Source organism: Lepisosteus platostomus, chromosome 13, assembly GCF_059453375.1.
Source record: "Lepisosteus platostomus isolate fLepPlt1 chromosome 13, fLepPlt1.hap1, whole genome shotgun sequence".
In the NCBI taxonomy this organism is placed as follows: Eukaryota; Metazoa; Chordata; class Actinopteri; order Semionotiformes; family Lepisosteidae; genus Lepisosteus; species Lepisosteus platostomus.
Window position 1 is genome coordinate 44,844,418 of NC_142623.1, and position 20,294 is coordinate 44,864,711.

The 20,294-nt window shown below is 36.4% G+C and overlaps 1 protein-coding gene across 5 annotated transcripts in view; it reads right to left on the reverse strand.

The window, feature by feature from the left end:
* Positions 1-20,294, reverse strand: part of LOC148650764 (pro-neuregulin-2, membrane-bound isoform-like) — a 307,325-nt gene that overhangs the window by 20,024 nt on the left and 267,007 nt on the right. For 3 of the 5 annotated variants that reach the window (XM_088604907.1, XM_088604909.1, XM_088604911.1), the window contains exon 5: positions 14,960-15,036. In XM_088604907.1, the coding sequence (XP_088461033.1) occupies positions 14,960-15,036 (77 nt within the window). Of the gene's footprint in view, positions 1-14,599; positions 14,659-14,959; positions 15,037-20,294 lie in introns of all 5 variants that reach the window. The other 2 variants (XM_088604908.1, XM_088604910.1) reach the window with 1 other exon arrangement.

A 20,294-nucleotide genomic window follows, 5' to 3' on the forward strand; every position in this document is an offset into this window, starting at 1 on the left:
CTCCTTTCAAAGTAAAGATGCAAAACTGAAAATATGTCCACAGCTGTGGGAGATGGGCTAATCAGGTAACAGACTGTTTCCCACACCTCTGCCTGACAAATCCCACTCCTCCAGGTTTTTAATCCTTCCTGCACCTTCCTGCCGTCCATTTCTTTTAGACGTATAATTTAATGTCCTCACACATTTTGACAAGCAATTTACAGCAGTGCAGAATTTAATATAAATGACAGAAAACTGGCTGAATCAAATACTGAACTTAGAGAAGCATTAAGCATTAAGGGGTACCCAAGCACAGGACTGACAAACACAAAGGCACAGATGGATAGTGCTCTTTTAGGTTACCAGTTCAAATATAAAGGTACTTCTTAACATATTCATTTATATCTACTAAGAAACAGATTGTTAATACTTAAAGACAGAACTGACCTTGCGTGGCCTAATCAAGATGACACTCTATTAGAGATTGGGGATCTAACTATCATGTGCCCACGCTGCACCACCAAGGCTCCCAGACCATAGATCTTTTAAAATCACAGCGCATGACCTACTGTTCGCTTTTACTTTTTATTTTTTTTGCTTTAATTCTTGTCCAACTTTATTTTTCTATATAATTGTATTGTTTTCAAGTATGTTTAATGCACAATATTTTCAGATTTGCAAAAGGTGCTACATGCAGTACAATAAAGTACAATAAAGGTTATTATTTCACGATTACTAAAGGAACTGAAGGAACTTTGTGTACTTGTTTAGGTAAAGAGGGTGTGTCTGAAGGCCTTGGATTTTTTTAGAGCTTGAAATTTGCGAATTATGTCTCTTTCAGCAAGTTTCACTGCAGGAGCCAACGTTTTGTCCTGAGTTTCAACTTGTTTTCATCTATGGTAAATATGAGAAGGACAGGCAGGCTGTTTCAAACATTAAAATCATTACTCTTTGTGTAACATGCACAGTTACACAAAATAAAAAATAAATTTAAAGCAAACACAAAAATACAGTGCAATGGACTTCCTAAGCAGAGTACCATCATTTTCTTGTGGTAAGAAAGTAAGATAATGTCTTTCTAAATGGGTGTGCAAGTAGTAAGGGACCTTTCAAAAGGCCTCATACTGTAGCTTTTAACTGGAGGATAAAAACTAGGTTTAAAAATCAGGGTCCTAGCTCTGAAACCAGCAAACAAAGTAAAGAAAGGGTCTGTTTGTCACATAAGTTTGCGTTCTCATGTTTAAAACTTTTTACTTTACTGTCATGTAGCTTTTCCTTTTAAACGTGAAATGACACGTTGTTCAAAGTTGTTTTAATATTTAAATTTAAACGATTTCACATTCAGAGAGTTAAACTAAATTTGTGTTGCAGAGAGTCAAACAGAAATTGGATTTACAGTAGCAACATGTAAATTTAGGACCTGTAAACCTCTGATGTAAATGTGATGCTCGTTCAATTTGTTAGCACGTGTCAAACATTCATGTTGTGAAAAAAGTGCTATGGTTCAGAGAAATAAACATTGGTGTTCTTTCCAGGTTTGTGTCATTGTGCAAAGACAAGACACAAGACATGCCATCATACATGCTAAGAAAATAATAATTTAATTTTATTTAAAGGTATGGATTTATAATTTAGAGTATACACTGTTTACAACAATTCTGTGATAAGTAATTTTAAAACAGTTTGGTTCAAAATGACACCTGTGGGGGTTGTATTTTAATCTTTCATTTATGTGATGGCATTTGTTCTACAAGAAAAAGGATGACATTTTTTTTAGTATAAACCAAAATATTGGTTTGTAAATGGTTTGGCTTTGTAGTATCAGTGGTGTGTGCAGTATATAGTGAAACAGCATAAGTAGGCATGAAAAAGAACAAAAAAACAATTCAGATTAAATTCACAACTGGGCAAACACCTGGCAGAAACATTTAATGTAGACAAGTGCAGTGTATAGCACGCAGGCAGTAAAAATAAACTATAAATACAAAATAGAAAACAATGTGATAGAATGGGCTACTTATGAGAGAGATTTAGATGTTTAGGTTGACAATGTGGGGAAACATTAAAAGACAAAGAAAATGTCAGGATATATAGTCAAAAGTGTGTAATTTAAATTAAGGGATGTGATGGTAAAATTGCATAAAGCACTAGTAAGGCTTCCTTTAGGATACTGTAATCGATTTTGGTCACCATGTTACAGAAAAGAGATCAGAAAAGACCAAAAAAGACCAACTAGGTCCTTTCCTACACAGGCTGTAGGACCTGAACCTTTTTAGCCTTGAACAGAGAAGAATAAAAGGGCACCTGAAAGGATCAAGCTGTTCAAATCAATGTTAACTCTGCTGCATGTACACTGGGACTCACAGTAGACAAAATGACAGATGACTCTGACAGTGTGTTTTGGAGAACACAGTTTTGGGTTGATACTGGGATCATAGAGGTAATTGGTTGAGTACCAGTTGGTGATTCCAAACTTTAAAAAAGAGAAAAGTATAAACCCGTTCCCCATGTTTTAATTTATTTTATAAATATAAAAGTTCAGAAACTTTTCCTGAATTCTACCTCAGTTATTCCCTTGAGACAATTATTCATTGTAATGCACTATTTAGAGAATGGCAGGACATTTTGAATAAGGGTTAAAAACTAGGACATGCCATCTAGAGCCTCAAAGGCTGGAGATGAGAAATGCGAATAAGTGACCGTGGCTCCAAGAAAAGTAAAACTAAATAGAGAATGAGTATCCGTAATCATTAATCACAAAGAAATGGTATTTGCAGGAGAAACTACAAGAAAAATCCATGAATAATGGAGTGTAGACTGCAAACATATACAAATCATAGCTGTAATGCACACAATAGAGGCAGAAAGTTAAAAACAGCTAAAGTAAAAGGCAGAGTGACTACTTAAAAGCCAAAGGGTAACCTCTTCCTAGCCATAGCTCATACTGCTACTGGTTTTCATTCCACAGCGAAGTGAAGTATCAAACGAAACGGCAAAACCACATGTGCAAGAAGATGATAGGAAGCAGAGAGCTGTAGCTTGTACCAGTGAGAAAATGGGAACAGTCACTAACTGACTAAAAGAGCAATAGAGAACAGAATTATAACCACAAGACAATGTTTGACATTTTCTGCACTAGAACTTAACATTGAAAGACCATCATAAAGTGTGCTGAAGTGGAGAAAATATAAAATTACTTTCATGAATTAATTAACAGTGCAAAGCTACACTGTAAAATCCGATGTGCTTGGAAAAATCTATTAACACTACTACATGGTTTATCTCTACAAACAACTGCTGGATAAGTAATTATTAACATAAACCACTAATATTCTCATTAATTACCATAAAACTAATGATGAATTGTCATGAGCCTTTTCCAAGTGCATAAGATCAGTGAATACGTAAGGGGCGTGATTGAGATTTAAATGGTAATGCGTAATGATTCGATGTGAAACCTGAAGTCAAGCACAAAGTATGGAGAGAAAGCAGGATGGTAAGAAGAGCAACTGGGAGGATCCTACCTGGATCTGTGACACAGAGAAAAAGGTCTATGACAGCAGGAAGGTAAATTACTTGAGAGACCTGTAAGAACGCGTCATTCATGGCCAAAAATCAAAAGAAAGATCTGGGAGTTCTGGAACATTCTGGAACATGGAGTTTTTACTGCATCAAAATCTAAAAAAAGCACTTAAATAGAAATGGCCTAACATTCTGCCCTAGAAAGACGACAGAGGTCAACACATGTAAAGTGCAAGCATTCCAGCAAAACCAGCCTTGTTTCAGCTTTGATTATTTGAAACTGACTCAGCAGATTCCAGAAGATATATTCTCTTGCTGTTAAGATCCTGGAGGTTCTCACTGTTTTTGTGTTATACTGCAGGTACATTACTTTTACATCTAGTGCAGGAAAGTGTGTACCCACACTCTTGATTTTATACTGGATATGTAAACACAAAAAACGCTTAAGTGACTTTCAAAGAAACGATTAAATATTTTAGAAACATCAAGTAAATTTACATCTAGCTCACAATGTTATAGCTCAGGAGCGCTAATGTGGATAACATTACGAGAAAGTAGCATGGCAGTATTTTTCTTGTCATTGGTTACTTCTCAAGCAAATAGAAATAATTTCCATGTCCAGTGATATCTCTTATCATGGAATCAGCTGGCATTCATGCAGAGAATGTGTCCTTGCGGCTGCTGTTCATCTGATGTCACTCACAGCTGCTGGAAAACAGGCTTTCTCCAAAAGTCAATGTGAGCCAACAGCCAGGAGGACATACTGTACACCTGTATGAATGCAGGCTGGCATCTTTAAGGTTTGTGTGGATGACTAGTAACTTTAAAAACTTATCAGAATATGAATAGTCTCCTTCTTGTTCCTAGCAAATTACTTGTTTTGTTTCCGTGACATTATATTTATGGTTTGAAGTACTCGAGCGGTTTTATGAGATGTTAACATCCTGTGATGTCCTGTTACATTAACAGGTCTCATGTAATGATAATTTACCTGACAAATCATATGACTAAAGCTATTTAAATGATGAAAATGTTTAATTTTATTGGTTAACTACAAAAGTGGAAAGATGTGTGTGGAGAAGGCTCCACAGCCAAAATGTTGTTTTTTTTTTCTTTGCTTTTTACTTGTTCCTTTACTAAAACTAGCTGTTTTGCAGCACAATTTTCAATTTTTATAAATCATTATTTTATTAAACACTGTATAACTCATTTAGCTTCGAAAAATGAAATGTATTCAATAATTTTCAGTAAACCTACAGTATATTGAGAGATTATATATATATATATTAAACTGTAAATTAAATATATATAAATTAAACTGTAGCTGATGTTGAAGTATGCTATCCCTGCTACTGAAGAGTGCCAAACAAAAGTGTTTATAAGTGTCCTTCAAAAAGTGGACAGTTCCTGCAGCCCTGGCCAAGGAGCCTAGTGTAAACAAAATGAATCCTTGTTTGTGCAACATGAACATGGAAAATATTAGCTTATTTATACTTAAAGGGTACAATTTTTGTTTTTAAAATAATAAAATATATATTGTACGGCCTTCCCTGTGAATAGCAGGGACCACAGCCTTTGGGTTGACAGGAGATTTCCCTTTAGCTCAACTGGCTGGGTCCCTGTTGAGTGATGCCGGAGGCCTGGGTTTGAGTCCCCAGCGGTGGGGGCCGACCTGAGGCGGCAGCGACGAGGGCGCATACCCACATGAACCCGAGAACGCTACAATATAAATATAAATGCGTGCCTTAAACAAACAGGACATGCATTTTTAACAGTTTACCCTCACACAGATTGCTCTAGCTAATATGCAGGCTCTGTTTGTCTCTCCAGACTACGCAGTCATGGCATGATCAAAACACAATCTGTGGAGTGAAAGTTCTCTGCAGTCATGACACTACTAGGGCTCAACACAATCTGTGCAGTGAATGCTCTAGTCACAGTTGTGATGCCACTAGGGCATGATGTGGACTCTGCAGTGAATGCCATCTATGGCATGCTATTGGGAATACTAGGAATTCCAGTTCTGCCAGATTCACCAAATACACCAGCAGGCCTAATCCAAGGATAATATGAAGTTTATCGCACTTGGATAAATTTGTTTTTCAAACCATTGGCCTTAATGTGAAAAAAACACATGCTTGACATATCACCATTTTTTTTTTATTGGAAAAGTGATTTCTGAAACAGTGTTGTTTAGAGGTGGTTGTGTTAACACACTTTACATGTCTACTGACTTCATTCATCCTGACCATATGATGGTCCAATGTCATTGCAGAAAGTCAAGCATGACTCTTGCCATTAATGTCTGTCTGCTGTTTCCAAAACAATGCCATCCCCTTGTTGAAATGATTCATCTGAAAGAACCACCTGTTACCAACTTCCAGGGGCCAGTCATGCACGGTAATGTGCAGACTGTGGCAATGTGAATCTAACGATCACGTGATTGGATCTTTAGGCGCTTGTGACATGGTCAACTGGAGCACCACTGGCGTCCAGAAAAATGGAAGGATGGATGGACACACAATATCTTATAGACATCATGCTGTGGTATAATGTCACCATTATGCCGAGCGTGTATGACCTCCTTTTTTAAGTCATGCATGATTGTAGCACGTAAAAGACAGTGAACCTGTGGCTACACATCACCTTTGCATCTACAAATGCACTAGCATGCATTCCTTACCAGGTACCTGTCGTCACATTGACACACATTTTGTTTTATACTGTCTGCAAAAAGATAATTGAGTTCTCACATTATCTCAAAAAATGCAATGCCGCATTAGTAATTAATAAGGGAGAGATTGTGTTTTTAAAGTGTTTCAGGCTATTTTCTAAATTCCCTTTTAAATCAATGTTCAAATATTGAAAGATTGAATCGGCTAACACTGGAATATCAGGCAACATGGGGTCATGGGTGACGTACTGTAGAAACCGGCACCTCTTCCTAAAATGGAGAAGAACAGCCAATTGTCATTAAGTGCTTGAAGCAAACAAGTCAGTGTTTATACTTAAAGACTTCAAGATGTATTTCACTGGTTTCCCTAATCTGGAATTTCCAACTTAATATGCAGGTCATTTTTGTAACATCCAAGTGTATACTGTATAGTACAGTTTGCGAGGCTCCTTGTGCTATGGTACAAAACAATGTTCTTGGACAGAAGGTTACTGGCTTCTGTCTCTCACTACTTCTAAACTTAAATAAAAAATCATTAACTAGCAATCAATTACTGTACTTATTTAAGAAATACAATACAAATTTGGAATCCAAGAGGCTCACAAAAGTATATGGTCTCTATACTAAGTAATATCAAATGTTAAAAACAAACCAAATTGCTGAAATTACTTTTAATTAACTAGTTTAAGCACATTTAGAAAACCACATACAAAATACAAGCATTTAGCAGGTAGTGGTGTCCTATAATAGTGGAGTTAGAATATCAGAACATCAGCAAGATTTGAAATGTCAGGAAATCATTTTTTCACGCAACAATCACACAGTTACTGTACCTGGTGCTAGAGACAACCAGAAAGCAGCTGACAAAAAGGTTTACTAGATGTTCACAGCAGAAAGAAAAGTTAATTATTCAGTAACTGCAAAGAGAGATATCTGGCAGACCTAAAAAAGAGAGATGAAAGAGCTGATTGCTTGATTTTCAAGGCGGGGAAGTGGAATGGAACTGACACAGCTACTGCAGCACAGTAAAACACTGAGGGACAGAAGCAAAAATGCAATTGCAATGGTCTTTAGAGTAAGAAGGAAGACAAAATGTTTCTGAAGGTATGTTGCAGGAAAAACAGCACATACTCTACAAAAAAGAAGAAAGCGTTAGATCCTATTTGTTCAAACCATGCCAAGTCAAAATGAACTATTTCTGCATAGATGGCAAAATCTACATCATGAAAAAAAATATTGCATATAAAATCCTGGTGGCGGAGAAAGATTTTGGTGAAGGTTATGGTAGCTACACAAAAGTTGGGCAACTTTATTCCTTGGATCATAATATGGATGGATGAGAGATTTCAAAAACAACTTCTTGCAAAAAACAATTTCTTAGTTAGGTAAGACCCTAATAAAGGCTTCAAGACCACTTGATATTGCTAGTTTGGATTTACCAATCTGATGCCAGAATCATATTTGGCTGTTTTTGAAAGATCCTAGGAATATTGTGGAAAAGATCTCAGCTGAATAAATAGTTCATGAAGGTTTCTTCTCTGAATTTCAAGATACAAAGCAAGAAGATTTATACAGAAGGACCATGGGAATAACTAGAGACTACTGGATGCTTCTGTAAAGAGACAGAAATACATTTTTAGAAACAATAGCAGCACGACCCTGGATAAGTGAGGATGTGAGACTGAAGAGGAATGATGAAAGACAGGCTGGGACACAATGCAAACAGGCTCTCGACAATTGCTGGTCAGATTCATAATATATCAGTGTGAACTTATAACCACTTATTTGGATTTTTATTCATTTAAATTTCCAGGATAATGCTAATGTATTGAGGACTTAGCAGATAATTATTAAAAGGCAGTTTCAGTAATGTCATAATAAAAGTGAACATACTTACAGTAAATCAATAAATTGCTGTTACTGTTACTGGAATGTGTATTGATTTGTTAGAAGATTTAGATCAATCGAAATATGTCAGAAGCTTCAATTTAAATTTCTTAAAATTACAATTTTCAGTAATATGATATTTGCCTGGTGAGACTTCTGTCTTACAAATGTTGCATTACAGCGGTTTTCTCAGTCTTTCATGGTTTTTAATTTAAGGTCAAGCTAAGCACTATTACTCTATAATTTCTTGTGCCCCAAAAATGAAATGAGTCATAAAAAAATCACCCGCAGTAAAAGTACGATTTACCAGCTGGTGACATGTGGAACTGGGAACGTTCTTCCTTGGCTTTGCCTCCAATGCACTGACACATCAGTGCTCTACAGATTAAATTATTTACAGCTCAATGCCAGAGCTGACTGTCTACCACATAGGTAAATACTGTACAGTACCTGCTTTATTTGCTGTGTCATACACATACTGTATTAATGGAACACACATTCTCAGTCAGTTAATATAAGTCTTTTTTCTATACATTTCAACTCTTAATGCTGTCATTTCTTTTATCAATCCATGAGTGTAAGAGGAGATAAATGTTTAACAGAATTTCAAGATAAAAATAAGGTCCTGCCAAACCTATACACTGTATAAAGTACAGTTAGGATAATTACAGGTAAAATTATCCAAAACAACACGAAAAATGAACACATGTGGTCAAATATATATTTGACCAGGGTGTTGCCTTAGCCAGGGTAACAATGTTCCGCAAGATAACTCTGGACTGTATGCTGCTCAGACAGTCTGTTAATTTTGTGTCCTATTATTTTGCCAGTGAGTGTGTATTTTAGCCTGTATAATCTATCTAGCACCTCTGACGTCATGTACTGTAGTTGGGGAATAAACATAATTCATATGAAAAGTCATGAAACTGTCATATCTGAATGTTAATTATTGTGCTGAATTACCCTAAATGGTACATTTGTCTACTTGGTTGAAGTACTGATCATATATAAAATCAAAATCCTATACAATAGACTTCCAACAGAATTTCATATTATGAAAGAAACAGAAAAATCAACAGAAAACTGACAGGTATCTTCACCTCATTGGGGCAACACAATTTTGCACAAGAATTGTAACTACTAATCAGCAAATAGAGAATAAAGGTGAACTGAAACCACTTGGAAAGTGCTTTGACACTGCTACCCATTCAGGTACAGATCTGTGTCATGTTTGGTCTCAGGCAGATACCATCACAAATGCAGCAAATGCAGGAAGAGAAGGATGGCCTGGGATTGTGAAACACATTGACGACTAATATTTACAGAAGAGACAGAGGCTCCAGTTTTGAGAGGCGTAGAGTACGGAGAAGGAAGAATTGAGTAAATGATGACCAAGCCATTTGCCATAATTTGCAGCCACTGTCAAACCCACAAAAGGGGCAGAAGCTGACAAGCAAAGGGAAATCTGACAACTGTACACAGTAGCAGCCAGTGTTATCTACTTTGAGACAATGTTTATTTTTTGAGGTAGAAAAGGATCAGATGGTAGTAATGAGATAAAGAGTGGGGAAAATAGTCTACTCTTTCCTAATAAGATTAGAACCTAAAGTATAATTGCCCATGGTAATGCAACTTACCACAGGGGCAATAATGACACTCCATCCAACAAGAACAACAGATGTTCACGCAAGATGGTCAAAACTCAAACAATGTCATTGACTGCTTAAAGCAAAATTAACATAATTAATTAATGTATGAGAAAGAGACAGTTAATGAAGAATTGGTTCAAATAGTCACTTCACAAACTAAAAACTCAGTGCAGCACACATCAGCTGGATTATTTTATTATTTCTAGCTGATTATCTCTAATCAACAAGACCCAGATGGTTTAAGTCAGATCAATCTGATCAGAAGGATCATACTAATGCATTTTGAATGCAATAAATTATTTATAGACAAGTGTTACTTTATAAGTAACAATTATATTGAAAACAATAAAGATTTGGGAAATTAAATTAAAAGAACAAAACATGAGTTATGATGCATTTTTATCCAGATGTTGGCCCTTACTGTAGTATGTTATACACTGAGGTTTGGGTTTGCCACAGCGCGTGCTCTACAAACAGCACAGTCACAACATCATGGTTAGGTTAGATGTCATGATGAGACAGTCACCGTGAAAGAGTGCACAAAAAAATGTGTCCAGGATACAGCCAGTCAGCAATATTCCCTGTGCTGACTGAGCAATGTCAAAACAAAAATGAAGGGTGAAGAGCCATTTGGGTGCTTTAGAGCAAAATAATTTGTATTCATATACCGCTGCACCACTTAATATCTCAAAGCTGGCTCAATAGCTGATTATGGTCACTCGGGCACTGTATGATACATTCCTAGCTGTGTAAAATGCTGTGACAGCAGCTACATCAGGCTTCAGACCACCTCTCAATATCAGCGATGAGAACCACCAAGCCTGAGAACTTGAGGAGTTACAGTAGCTCTGCTAGTTATTGCCAGACCTTGGCAAGTGCAGTGAAACTGGTGTAGGTGACAGGGAAGACGTGCAGTAATTGGGTAATGCTGGACTTCTGAGATCTGTGAGTGAGGTGTGCCATTGTGATGTTCCTCCTGCGATGTTCATATCTGGTCAATATTGAATGACATCTCTATGGCATCCCTATGGCTGGCATCAGCAATTCTAATTTTATCTGGCTCATCCTGACCCAGTAGCATGTTAATGTGATACCATTAAATATCACACATCATGCCCTTTCCTGGTGATGGGTTCATTACCTAAAATGCCAAAACCTGGAGTTACCAGGCATATGGGATTACTTATCACTTCCAGAAAAGAATATCCATGCCTTACCTTGGTAAGCAACGTTTCCGGGCCTCTTGCCCACAGAACAATTTTGGAAAGTGCTTGGCAGAGGTCTTCAACAATGCTGAAACCCTACATAAAAACTGGCAGGATCTGAGGGAATCTTCCCCAGAGGAATGGTGGCAAATTCTTTGGGATCAGCTGGGCTGTTTCATAAGAAGCATGAAATCTGTCACTTTCAATGGAGCTAACAATGGAAAAAAAAACCCTACCTGAAAAATTACTCTTTACCCCTTGAGAACAGTTTGAACTTGGGGCTGCCACGGTCATTGTCAAATGTTACAATGTTTCAGAATGCTACCTACGATGTTAATTGGGTGATGATTTACCTTTTCTAAATAATATTCTTTTTGTGAGCAGCAGTCTCTGATGGTAAAAAGTGCAGAGCCAGCTGGAAATCTTATTGACAATCCATAATGAGAGAAAAGCTGTACTTGAAATATTAGCTTGTGAATAAGTAATAAATATATCAATTGTAAATGTAGTACATATTTTAATTTCTATAACTAATAATCTAATTGTGGATACATACCTTTGACCTTTGTAAACTACACAACTGATTTCAGGTATATTCATTAGGAGTTTTTACCTTTATAGTTCCTTCTGTCTTTGAAACTAATATGCTTTTCCTTGTAAAACTCTTAAATGAGCCAGTCTAGGCTTTAAAGACTTGAGTTGAAACTTACCTGTTTCTTTATTGTATCGCTGTCCCCTTTTTTAAAGGGAGTCATATTAATAAAGACTATTCCCTTCAGCCATCTGGTCACCAGGTGTTTGTTTATTTAAAGGGGAATATATTCTATGTTTACACATTTGTAATCAGAGGACTCTTAGGTCATTTTCCTTTCTGAAGTGCATGACAAGGACCTGTGGTTTAAATTTGTTCTGCTCACTGTCAGGGTCTGCTTTAAAAAATAAATCTTATGCAAGTATTCTCTAGAGCCTAGAGTTCCCTTGCATGTTATCAAGGAATATCTCTGTCATGGCCCCAACAGTTATTTCCATGTCAATAGCAACAAGACCTGCCTCGTACTTGCACCTATTAATTTCCTTCATAGCTACAGAGTGCACTTGTATTGCAAATTGTGAGGTTTCTACATCTTGTCATTAATCATGTCTTCTCCCTGCCTAGAAGGAGATAAACAGTTCTTTTTTGTTAAAAAAATTCCAGTTATGTCTTAGCTTTGTTGTTTTGTTTTCACATGTTTTGGCTTTTGTATGTCTTTGGCAGTCAACTGATTTGGCGTGCTGTAAGTTAGGATACTTTTGTTTTTCATTCATGCATCATGCCTCAAGCATTGTTCCATCTTTATTTAAGGTTAATATGATGATTATTAATTATACTCATGCTGCTTTGTTTAACTCAAACATGACATGCAGGGCTTAACAAATTTTAGGATGTTACTGCTGCAGAAATCCAAAAGATTTGCTGCTGTTGCAACAGAAGGTATCTTCATTTTGATTAAGTGTAATCAGTCTATCTACAAGTGGAGTTTAATTCCACTTTGAAAAGGAGAAAGATGAAAACTTTTGCTATTTTACATGTGTATGCATTGTCTGTTGTCTATTTGTCTTGCAACGGGCATATTACAAGGTATTGTTGTCTTAAAAGTAAGTTAATTAATTATTATTAAAGACTATTAACTATGGGAATGTAAATATTACTGTATGCAAATCAAAATTATAAGCCTTTTTAAACATTTTGGCTTTATAGTTTTATTGAACAAATTAATGTTTTCATTTCCATAGTTCCCGTAGCAAATGCTTGCTCTTACAGAACATCATAAAACTCAAAATTCACCCCTCCTTATACATACAGTGCATGTCTTTTTCTCTGGACAAAGTGAGCTTTAGTCATGCTGATGAAACATAATGGCTACGAACTTTGCCTTTACATAGGGGAAGTGGAATTAGAAGTCATTGTTTAGATGGTTCTGCTACTTCCATGAAACTGCCACAGGTAATCAATTTTCACTTTCCTGTAGATATTATCAATATATTATCCATCCAACAATTATCCTATCCTACTTCAATAATGCCATGTACTGTAGGTTTATACATCCTTCAAATTTTTACACAGGTTTCCACAGAGGATAAGATACATTTATTATTAATCAGGTATTTTGCTGACATCAGCTTGGGCATATGGATCCTGTTTTACATGTTATATTATTTTCCTTAAGACTACAGAAAAGAACAGTAGTTTTTAAGTAGTTAAAAATAGGCTTTGGCATTCAGATACATTTTAAAATCACCTTGGTGATTTGTAAATGTTGATTATGGTATTTCATAATTTACTAATTGTACTATTTTAAGGTAATTCATTATACAGTATGCTTAATTAATTCCTGGTTTAAGGTGTACATAAGTATGGACTTAAGAATTACCCCAAATCTTTCGAAAACTACATATGTCAAGTTACTACTAAAGACATTTAGCACAAATGTTAACACAAATTTACAGATACATACAGTACATAATGTCTAATCTTAGCATGTTGATCTTAATATCCTGCAGTTTTTGTTCTTTTCAGTTAGTGTGGGAAATCTGATTCTCTTTCAGAAAACACAATGCTGGCAAATTTAGGATTTTTAATAAAATAACCAATCGAGTGATGATCAGATTAATTCATAACCATGAAAAAAACAATGGAGGTTTCAAAGGAAAAGTGGAACTAAGGGAAGCACAATGGCTTGTTTTAGCTTCCAGGCATCCCTTAAGATTAGAAGATATACTGTATCAAGGAAGAAAATAATCTGAAAGTATCTTACAAGCAATAGCTAATGCATCGAGCAAATTCCAAAGGGTAATTGCTGTTAACGACCAGTTCAAAAGATAAATGGTCCCTTTCTGCAGTGGTGAGTCATACTTAAAAAACCAAGGTGTTTTATATTTTTCTTTTTAATATTTGGCTGAGGGAAAAAAGCTGCTGTTCTCAACAGACTTGTCATTCAAACAGTTCTTTATAATGTCTGCGTGTATTACACTATTGTCTAAATTAAAAAGGCAAAAACATTTTGGGAATATTCTTTTTTCATCACACGTCTGTTACATATCCGTTTCACAGTATGTGAGACCAGTAAAATCAGCCAAGTGGCCTAGAGACATAATTGCTTTCAACATATTTTGCACGCACTTCTCTAAATCATTTTGATGTGGATTGCAGTTAAGCAGATAACAGTGCTACACTAAGGGTACTTAATGCAACACAATGCACTGGGCAGCCCTTGTTCACATCATGAAAAGAGATCCCTCTGAGATATGGCGCTGCTGAAAATGCATAAGCAGAACAGCAGTTACCCGAACTAGTTTAACCTTCATCTTTGAGTGGTTAAGCTAGATTAGTATTTGTTCAAAAGCACATGCTGTTATATCTCTTGATCAAGGTTCGTACTTTCAATTGCATGCTTTACTACTCGTGTTAATTCTTTTTCATTTTATGCAGTATGATGCTGAGACACGCTGAGGTTTATTGGTCATGTATGCTGATAGGAATGCTTCGCTTGTCGGGCAGGACACAGTTATTGTAAAGTAGCATACTAACAAATCAACAAACACATACAAATGGGCAACAGTTAAAATAAACACAGAAGCATGCCACATTTCAACTTCACCATGCAACATTAATGATAGACAGACAGAAGAAGAAATGAACATACGGTAGAAACCGTCCATAACGTAGGTTTGACAGCGATCACCTCTAAAGTCATTTGGACACCTGACGGGAAGGAAACAAAACCACAGAGAAGGAAAGAAATAGAGAGAAAGAGGAGAGAGAGAAACAAGAAAGCAGAAAACATGAAATTAGAACAGAGCAAACCCGGACAGCAAAAGCAGAGTTCGATACCACTGGAGAGACCACTGGGCTCTTTCCTTCTGTGAAGATGTGACAGTGAGCTTGTTGCTTCTCTCATCGGATCAGCAATAGTGGCTATTTTAGTTGAAGCTCTGAACTGGAGGGAGCTACAGTTTCAGTGGTACCCCAATGATATCTTTCTGGTCATTTTTAGCGAACATACTTTTATTAGGATTGGGCATGTATAACCGCAATGGCTCTGTCTGCAAGCACCGGGGCCCGAAGAATCCAGTGGGACATCTAGGGGAGGAAAGGGGACAAATGACACAATAAATGATGTTAAGAATTCGATCAGGCTACTCGTTAGCCACAGAAGATTCTTCTTTAATACTAAATGTAAAAAACCTCTCAACCATGTTACCTGTTTGAGTAATTTTAAACAGCTTTGTAAAAAAATCACCATTCCAAGTCTTTTGCACCACATAGGAAAGCTCTGGGTAGTTGTTGTGGCAGTTTTCTCACTTAACTTACCATGACAGGGAGCTTGTTTTCTGATCCATTTCAAAGGCAAAACATTTTCCAAAGGAGAGTACCACGATTTCAAAGAATTTGGTCAATTTGTTGGATTTTAGTGTGTGAACGGCTGTGAAAGTCGCAAGATGAAAAGATAAAAAACCCTCTCCTCCTAAAAAACAGTTCCTTTTCATAGAAGAACTAGGAAATTTTCTGTTCTTTGACTGGCTCATCTACAAAATGGACACAATGTGATCCCAACACTTTGACTAGACAGATCTGGATTTAACTCGGTTCTACACCGAGTCTAGAAACGAGTCTACAGGTTGACCTGCTTATTTGAAACTTTTTTCTTTCTTCTTAAATCATAAGAACCCCACAGAGCACAATGCCTTTCATGATACTATATGTGTATAGTACACCAAACAGCACTAATCACACTACAGCATACTTAGTTAGGCTTTATATCCCCCAAAAATAAATGTTTGCAACTGAACTTTATCATTAACTTATGGTAAGACATTTCTGAAAAAAAAAATTAAAAGAAATACAGAAGAAAAACTTAAGGTTTGATATTTGGATGAACCACTGGTCGCAGATTTGGTTCACATTCTGACAGAGCAGTAGCTCAGATATCTGTGCTCAAGAAGAAAAAATATGAAAAATAGTTTCACAAGCTTCATCTTTATTAATATTTTTAAACACTTTATGAAAAACAAACAGTACTGGTAGTATATCTTTAAACAAATTAAAGCTCTGAACCTCATAGCAAAGTGTAATTTCTTCTGTGTAGTAATATAGTGCAGCATGAAATTGACTAAAAAGGACAAATTAGAACAACCAAACAAGTTGCTGTGATTCACCTCAACATGACCAATCACGGCTTAACCAAGACAGAATCTAATCTATGGTTTAAACAATACAGCACAAAATTTGGAAGTTAAACGTGTAGTACTATTATTACCTCTACAGAGATAATTGAGCTATGGAATGAAGAAAATGTTAAAATTGTTAATCACTAAACCAATTAAAGCTATGCATTTCCTTGCTTGCTGTCTAAATGACGCAAATGAATGAAAATAAAACAAAACAAAAACTGAGGTTATATAAGAACAACATTTTAGGTCTTTAGGTCTTTGAGTAACCAAAAGGCAATCTGTGAAATACTGTATTCCTTCTTATCGTGTCTTGTCTTCCAAAACAATATGTAAGGTCTACCTTAGATCACTCAGTTACCAAGTTCATTAAATAGCTGTACATTATGTCAAATACATTATTAAGTGCAAAGACTGAAAACTAGGTTTTCAGAGTTTATAATATTGTTTCTATTGTAACCATTCCAAAGAAGAGCCCGCGTGAGTATTTATAGTGTTTTCCAGATATATTCACATGTAAAGAAATAGGATTTACAAAAAAATGTGATATTTTAATGTTAATAGATCTGCAAAAGCATATATATATTATTAATAATTAATTACCAGAATGACCAGAAAACACAAGAGTCAGATTTGCTCACACCCCTGTAGTCAGTATTTCCTATCTCCTCGTCTGTCATGAATTACACTGACTAGATGCCTCCTCTAGTCTGCAGTGAGGCACTTCCAAAGAGGATTTGTGACCATTCCTCCAGGCAGATGGGTTCTGGAGCCTTCAGGCCCTTTGGTTTCCGTCTGTAGACTGCCTTCTTGAATTCCAACCACAGATGTTTGATTGGACTGAGGTTTGGACATTGAGATGGGCAATTGAGAACATTTATTTTGAGTGTATTTAACTATGTCTTTGTTTATTTGAATGTATGCTTTGGATCGCTGTCATGCTGGAATGTTCATTTTCAGCCAAGCTTGAGATTCTTGGCAGTGGCAACCAGGTGTTTGGCCAAAATATCCTGGTATGTATTGAAGTTCATGATTTCCCCTATCATGACAAGGGCTTCAGAACCCTTAAATGCAAAACAACCCTAGAACACAGTGGGCATGTGTGTTTTCTGAATATGAAACATTCACCTTTTTCATTTCGAACATAATGCTGATGAGCATGTGCAAAACTCTTGTTTTTAGTTTTATTAGACCATAAGACTTGGTTCCAATTGTTATTCAATTGTAGTCTGCAAAGCTGCCTCTTTTTGTGGTTTACCCTCAGATGAAACTTCATCCTTGCAATCCTGCCATGAAACTCATATGCATGGAGGCAATATTAAGTGAAAGTCATCGATGCTTTTTATCCTGAAGATACCAGCATATGTTGGAGATCTCCAAATGCTGCCTTTGGATTTACAGTTGGCTCTTGAACCACTTGTCTCACAGTCGGTGGTGTCAAGATACCTGTGTCTTTTTCCTGGCAGGTTTCCCACTACACCAGGAGTCTTAAATGTCTTAATTTCATTTAATAATATTCAGGGTTATGAATAAATATGGAGAGTATTGTAACTGCCTTGATGGTCCAATTTCTCTCTTGGGTGGTCTTTGTTTTGGGTGCTTTAGACAGAATCCACTGTGAACACCTTTTGTAATACAGCTATTCCATCTATACATCTGCTTTCTTACCACTTTATCCAATATAGGGTGTCTAATAGAGCCAGAGTATAGATAAAGCTATTGTCAGAATTAATTATTTCTTTCAACTACTGGATTGTGAGCTGGGTGTTTGTTTCTCAATGATTCAGTTTACTCTTTAGAGTGAAACATTCAATACTTGTGACCACTTAACTCCTTGTTTGTTCAAAAAGTATGAATTCATGTAGTAATTTAAAACAATCTGTTCAAAATTACCTGGATGTATAAGCTATCAATGTGCACATACACTATCTTAAAATAAAAATGAAGTATAGTGAAAAAAATGAAGTACTATTTTAAACAAAAACAACTGCTTAAAAATATCACTTTGGATAAAATTAAAGGTATTAGGATTCCAGCTCATGGCTGCATACTTTTAGCAGAAAACAACATAAAGCTGACAAGGATATAGGCAATTCTGGACAGTATACTGGTGGAGTATATCCCTAACCCAACCCACACCAAATAACACACTGGGTCTCTGCTAACAGCAAAGGCAGATGTCATTCCCCACAATGATGGTCTTACGGCCCTCAAGCACATGCTGGACAAAAGCACAGTGCTTGATCCACCTACCCACACTCTTGTACTGTACGTCTTGTAGAATGCCATCTTGCACAATATACTTTTTTATCAGCAGGCTGGCGTAGCTGCCATGGGCACCAGCATGGGACTCAGCTATGCTAATATACTGTATATGTCGGCTGGGTAGAAGAATGCTTCTTTGGTTCCTGCACTGGCTTTGTCATTGACCTCTACATCGATGATGAGCTCTAAGGACCAACTAGAGTATTTCCTTCATCATTTCACCAACTTCCACCCATCCCTCAAGTATACATAAAATATCTTTCACTAGTCTTCTGTTTCTGGACATAAATCTATCCTTTACTCTCCATGACTCTTTACTTTTGTCTATTACATACCCACAGATTCACATACAGTAGCTAGTGTATATCCTGTACAGTTCCTTTTGGATCACAGGTGTGATCTACACATGCATCAAGAGGCAACTGTGTAAAGGAATATTTCAATCTGTAATGAGTAAAGAGGGATTAGAAAACTGGGATTTATTAGCATGCATGAGGGCCAAGTAATCTTTTTCTTAATAAAATAAACAGGAATCTCTTTACTATGCGAAACACACCATCTTGTAATCTGTGCAATCTATTGTACTTGGACTGTGTGTTATTCTGAGTTATCTGTGTGAGGTCAACAGACTAATGAATGGCATGGTGTCACCTCCTGAGCAAAGGACACAGTACTGTATGACTACTAAACTATTTATCCCCTAGTTCAATCTGGGCTACAGTGCAGACACAGGCAGACTAGAATTCTGGGTTGTGACACATGGTAGCTGCCATACAGGTAATCCCACAGAGAGAACTTCAATTCAGAGCTAATTAACACATACAGATATGAGAGTGTAAAACTGTTGGTGATAGTGCATAATCTGGCCATGTGGATCACATTAACTGGCCTGTCTCAGACCAGTTGCATATGATAAACACACATACAGTATCAATTGATAGAGACACTCTTCTGAAATGTAAAATAGGCTAGTAAACTCAATGGTGGATTAAATAATTATGACCCTGAGGCAGATTGCCATGAATTCAGAAGAATGCGATGACTATTCTACAGATGAATTACATTTTTGGGAGGGAAGCACAACAGTACTCTCTCCAGATTTTAGAGCATTACAAACTGACTGCATTAAATTTAGCTTGCCTAATGTTGTTACCATCGAATGCCACAGCTGATGCTGTTGAAAAACTCTGGAATGAGCTTGTAAAGAAGAAAGCCTCCTACTCCACTTAATAAACAAGTTGACAATATGATCCAAAGACTGGCTTAATCAATGTGAACAAAATTAACTTCTTTGTTCTATGGTTTTTGTAATATCATTGTATAAAGTCAAATTTGACATAAAGTAGTATTGTAAAAATACAATTAGGTTAATGTGATCTGTATTGACAATGTCATCAACAGTCATGTACAGTATGTAATGTACAGCTTTATGTGTTGAACTCATACAAAATTAGCCCTCTTGTAAGTTTAAAACAATTGATATAGACTTAAGTGTATAGGTAGCTATCATATGTCTTTGAGTAAGTACATTTTTTATAGTTCTACTAGTCATTAACTGGCTATACTAATTCTCAGCTTCCCCTCAGGAAATACATTAAGTATTGTTTTTTGGGTGGAAACAGTTTTAGCTTTGTTTACCATTTGTATTTCTTAGTAGCCTTTTCTGAAGGTTTGGAAGAATGGGATATATTTCGGTACCTGTCAATGGGCTATGAAGCATGTAAAAATGAAGGAAGATACAGATGATCAAAAGAATCTACTACCTAATAATTTACTCAGGTACTGTAAATTAACTTCACCATAAATCACTTCACCACCATCTTACGAAATGAATATTCAGCAGTGACTGGGCCATTCCTTGTGAGGTCATTAAGGTTGTCTCAGTAGGAATGGACCATAGTATAA